Raw genomic sequence first — 5,696 nt, 5'->3', positions numbered from 1 at the left:
AGCGCGGCGGCACTCCCGCCGAGGGTTCGGATCCCACATACAGACCAGCCGCTCACTGGCTGAGCGAGGTGCGGAAGCAACGCCGAGGGTTGCGATCCCGTTGCCGGTCCCGGTCCGGTACGGGCGCGACACCGAGGGTTGCGATCCGTTGCCGGTCACGAGAAAAGACAAAAAAAGGGAAAAAAAAAATGGTATATGTATTTCAGAGTTCTTGACCTTCCCAAGATTTCCAGATGCCAAACATTTCTCTTCTTCCCCCCAAAACAAATGATTTTATTTAAGATTTATGCTCCAGTCTCTCATCCAACACAGATCCTAGCAACACTTTCTGGACATAAAAAGGCCTTCAAATTAGTGGATGCCAATCGGAGTCCATTCTGTCATGCAGTAGTACATAGGACATAGAATTCCAGTCCTGTCAATTACAATAATTATAAATACATGGTATCTAAAAAGATGGATATACCTTCTAATGCACTGACATTCAATATATCTCAACCAACTCTGACAACAATATTTTGGGGTTTGCATAAAAAGTATTGTATACTATCCAAGAGGGACATAAAAGGCAACTGAGGATCAGAGCACTAAAACATGCTCAAGGCCACACATCAAATCAGTGATGGAGCAGGGTTTTGACTAAAGACTTCATTTTTTTAGTCCAGGACTCCCAGGACTCTACAATGCTTTAAATGCACAATAGGAATTTTCCATTATCCCAAATGAATCTATAAGAATCTGGACCTAGTTTTTATTCAAGGAATGAACTGAGTATGAACCCTTATTCCATTCCCAGAGATCTGATCATTCCAACCTCCCTGGCCAGAAGTTCTCTCCACTCAGAAACTACAAGACATGTCTGCACCCTCTTTTTGTATTATTGCATGATACGTTGCATCTTTGCCAGGCATTTTTGCTTAGGCTGTGTCTGTGTCTTTCTCCCTCACCCTATAGACAACACTTGGTAAATGCCTGGAATTAAACTAGGTAACTAAGACACAGACTGAATCAGATGACAAGGAGATTAAAACCACTTGTCTATGGTTATTTTTTTTAAATTTTGGGAGTATTTCCTTTCATTCCTATGTTCTACACATAGTAATACATGGCTGAGGTCTTGTTTCACGTAAAACAACTTTATCCTCTTCTCGCTTATGGCATTTTCTACATTACTAAAAATTCTTCCTAAACATATTTTTAAATGTTGTCATAATAGTCCATCAAATGAGTATAACCTAATGTTGGGTATTAAACCTCCTGCTTGTTATTCAACTATTTTTTTCTTTCTTTTTTTTTTTTTTTTAAAGATGACCAGTAAGGGGATCTTAACCCTTGGCTTGGTGTTGTCAGCACCACACTCAGCCAGTGAGCTAACCAGCCATCACTATGTAGGATCCGAACCCGTGGCCTTGGTGTTATCAGCACCACACTCTCCCAAGTGAGCCATGGGGTTGGCCCTTATTCAACTATTTCTAACAATGTTAAAGCTGTAAAGATTCAGAACTGCTTCCTTATTTAATAGATGAAGTAATTAATAAGGTGGAAAGAGGCCTAAAAATCAGCAAACTGAGCCAGGTGTCCAAAAATACAGTAATGCAACTAGGAGGAAGATAAAAGAATAGACTAATTTTGTGAAAGTTGTAAGAAAAAAAATGGCACAGGGCAAAAAGAACAGAATACAGGATCAGGGATGGAAAAATTAAAAATGAAAAGATTATGTGGTCATGACCTAAAACAAAAATCTCAAAAGCAAAAGTCTCCAGAGGCACAAAAATTAAAGTAATCAGAATTTTTTAGTGGTGGTTACCTGGCGCACAGTGGAGAGAGGAAGGATTGGGGAGATGCTGGTCAAAGGACACAAAACTCCAGTTAGACGGAACAATAAGTTCAAGAGATCTATGCTACAACATAGTGAATATAGTAAATAACATGTACTATATACTTAAAAACTGCTGAGAGAGTAAATTTAAATGGTCTCACCATGAAAGAAACAATAAGTATGCGAGGAAACGCAAAGGTAAATGAGTTTAATTTAGCCATTTCACAGCATATGCATATTTCAAAACATCATGTGTACACCATTAATATGCAATTTTTATTTGTCAATTTAAAAAATAATTTTAAAAAAGATTTTTTAAAGATAACAAAATAGGAAATGCTAGTGTAAGAACAATGACACATGGCTCTTCACAGTTTACAAATTCCTTTCATGAAAATGACACCATTCGATCCTCGTATTACCCCTGTGACTAGGTAACGCAGGTATCATTATGCCTATATTAATGTGAGGATATAGGCTAAGAGAGCTTAGGGGTGTTGCCCAACGTGCCACAGCAAGAAACAGAGTTTATCATCTCCATCTACCACATAAAAAAGTGGTAAGCTGATAATCATAGTGCCGAACTGAGGAGGAGATAACATGTTTGAGAGCTGCCAACCCCTACCCACACTCTCGCCACTTCTAGTTCTTACCTACCCCAGTCTATCCTTTATTTTAGAATTACCCTCTCCCTTCAGGAGGGGATTCAGAGTTTGAAGATCAGCAAAACTTATCACTGGTCCAGACTTCAGACTCCTCTAGTGCAACATACTAAAAATAACTTGATTGTTCAGCAATATGTAGCATGCTTCTACCTCAGCAAAGTGCTAAACAACGTGTTGTCCACAATAAATATCTACAATTTTTAATCACCAACTAAAAAAATTACTTTAAAAGTTTTTTTTAAAAGAAATACTTAAAGTTATTACTAATCATAGCAAAGAAATATAAATCTCAAGATCTCTTAGTCTGGTTTCATAGAGGTACCATTGTAAAAAGAAAAGCACACAGTATGGTGGCTGCCAGGGGCTAGGGGAAGAGGGTTATGGGAGTTACTGTTTAATGTTTAACGAAACAGAGTTTCAGTTTGTGATGATGAAAAAGTTCTGTGGATGGATGGTGGTGACGGCTGCACAACAATGTGAATGTACTTAATGCCACAGAACTGTACACTTAAAAATGGTTAAAATGGTAAATTTTACATTACATACGAGGGTACTTCGAACAGTTCATGGAAAAATGAAATTAAAAGAAAAATACATTTCCTGCTACTCCTTAGAGTCCTTTGGAATGGGCACTTCACCTTGCAGGATGATGGGCATCTTATTCACTGAACTGAATGCTTCCTGAGAAAGGAATAAGCCTGAGCAGAATGACATGGTCTGCATCCATATCCAAGCCACTGAGCCAATGCAGCAGAAGGGCCAGTCAGTCTAATATGTCAGAGTTTATGAGAAAATCTTGCAAGGACTAGAAGCAGAAACTGAAGTCGGGTTTTTAAAGCTGGAATGAACTAAAATTTTAGACAGAACAGTCACATCTCATTTCTACTTTAACGTAAAAGCTCTAAGCAGTGGAACTTGCTGCTTTGTTGTCACATTTTGTAATGTTTACCATGCCATAACTGCAGTATTACTAGAACAGCCTGATGGCTATCTGTCTGGCTTCTATATATTCACTTTCCTGAGGGAAGAGGAAGAAAAGCAGAAAAGGTACAGTTAAAGAGCTCCTTCAAACTGATGTTACCAGGGAAGCAAAGCATTGCAGAAATTTCAAACAAATGAGAAATAACTAGCAATTCACTTCTATGTAACTGGTTTCTTATTCCAAGGAAGTTAACTCAGATAGCCTACCAACTACGAGTGGGGAAGGGGTGCAGGAAGTGTTACAGAACACCCACCACCAACCAAACCTACAATTTATATGAAGGGTCTTCAAAACTTTCATGAAAAGATTTGCATTATCTTTAATTCCATTTTTCCATGAACTTTTTGAAGTACCCTTGTATTTAGGTACAATCAAACAAAACTCACCAAGCACAACCTACAGGGGGAAAATAATTCACAAGGTAACATGCAAACAAGTTTCTGGATGGGGAAGGAGACTAGTGGGCAGGAGAGGGGCTTAAACCTTAGGAAGGATGGAGTATTTACAAGCAGATCACTAACAGACTTCTTATCTTCTGTCCTCCTTGAGAAGTGGCCTCCTTCTTCCCCATGTCAATCTGGCTCCCTGAGTCACTACCAGGAAGCTTCTAGTGCACTGTCCCTTGACATCAGAAGTTCAACTCCAAGAGAACAGGGACAACTTGTGCAGATATCTCCAGAACCTAGCCTGGCATATAACAGGCACTCAAGTGGTAACCACATGAGTGCTATTCCAATTTCATCTAATCTTTATTGAAAAGGAAGGCCCAAAATGAAAGTAATAAATTCTTGCTCTGGAAACTCCAGGTGATGCAATTATTTTCTAGAAAAGAAATTTACACTGAACAAGGTTTAAGCCACACTCTGAGATATCTGTGGATCTTTACAGTAACTAGTTTCTAAGGAGTTTTTATGTAAGTTACAAATCCAAAAAAATCAACATAAACAGTAACAATTACATAAGTCCTATTATAACTTTACCAATCAGAAGACAATGTACTGCTTTCCATTTAAACAGATTTTTAAAATCAGAACAAAACCAGAAGGCAAGAAATTAGTCCAATCTGTCAGCCTTGAGTCCCAAAGCTAGTTACACTCCACCAAACCTTACACAGGAGACAGTATACTTACTCTCTGGCTGGAAGACAAACCCATAAACCCAGACTATCAGCAGAGTCCACATAACACTCCATGCAATTAGCTGCCAGGGCTCATACTTGGTGCAATGCCCATTTATATAATTCTTGGCTTTTGTGGAATATTCTTCCAAAATCTCAAAGTAGGGCTCAAAGGCCTTCTAGAAATACAAGAGAAAAACAGAAATATTATATTCAGAGAGAGACAGAAAATCTGTTCTTTTTTCTTCAACTCTCATTTTAAAGGGCAAGGTCATTCACAATCTGGCCCCACCTCAGCAATAATCTTATCACCCTCTAGAGCCTCAAAGCTTCTGTAGCAGCCACTCCAGTATAACTCTGCACTTATGACCCAAGTGGACTTTGACAAGATTTTTGATCTTCTGCCTATTTTGTAAAGTAAGAGGGTAAAGCTAGATCATCATTTCCACCCTAAAGCTTCTATATAACTGCTAGTATTCACTGTCCACTCTCATTGCAAACAAATTATTATGGATCAAATTGTGTCTTCCAAAGCTTAATGTATTGCAGGCTTGGTCCTCACTTGTGACTGGGTTAAGAGGGTGGGAAGTCCTATTGTGGTTATTGAAAGGTGGGGTCTTGAAGACGTGATTAGATTGTAGGACCATGCTGTAGTAATGGATTAACAATGGTGGTCAGGGGCGTGGTTTAGACGGCTTTGAAAGGAGAGCACACGAACAGTCTCCCTCTGTCTCTGTTCTGCCATTCTTACTGTGTGAGACCCTGCACCACCAAAGTCACAACCAAAGAAGGCCCTCACCATAAGTGTTCCCTGGACTTCGGACTTACCAGCCTCCAAAACTGTAAGCGATAAATTTTGTTTTCTTTACAAATTACCAGTTCCAGGGCCGGCCCGGTGGCGCACTGGATAGTGCGCTGCTTGGGAAGCGCGGTGGCACTCCCGCCCGAGGGTTCGGATCCCACATGCAGACCGGCTCCCGCTCACTGGCTGAGCGAGGCGCGGGAGCAACACCAAGGGTTGCGATCCCGTTGCCGGTCCCCGGTCCGGTACGGGGGCAACACTGAGGGTTGCGATCCATTGCCAGACACGGAAAAAGACAAAAGACAAAAAAA

At 40.1% G+C, this 5,696-nt stretch overlaps 1 protein-coding gene across 1 annotated transcript in view; it reads right to left on the bottom strand.

Moving 5' to 3' along the window:
* LOC103599741 (sphingosine-1-phosphate lyase 1-like) overlaps positions 1 to 5,696 on the bottom strand; it is a 66,783-nt gene that overhangs the window by 25,761 nt on the left and 35,326 nt on the right. The window contains 1 exon segment of the mRNA XM_008583900.1: positions 4,597 to 4,762. Within this exon segment, the coding sequence (XP_008582122.1) occupies positions 4,597 to 4,762 (166 nt within the window).

Source organism: Galeopterus variegatus, unplaced genomic scaffold (genome assembly GCF_000696425.1).
Source record: "Galeopterus variegatus unplaced genomic scaffold, G_variegatus-3.0.2 Scaffold3075, whole genome shotgun sequence".
Classification (NCBI taxonomy): Eukaryota; Metazoa; Chordata; class Mammalia; order Dermoptera; family Cynocephalidae; genus Galeopterus; species Galeopterus variegatus.
This window is presented reverse-complemented; position numbering and strand designations above follow the sequence as displayed.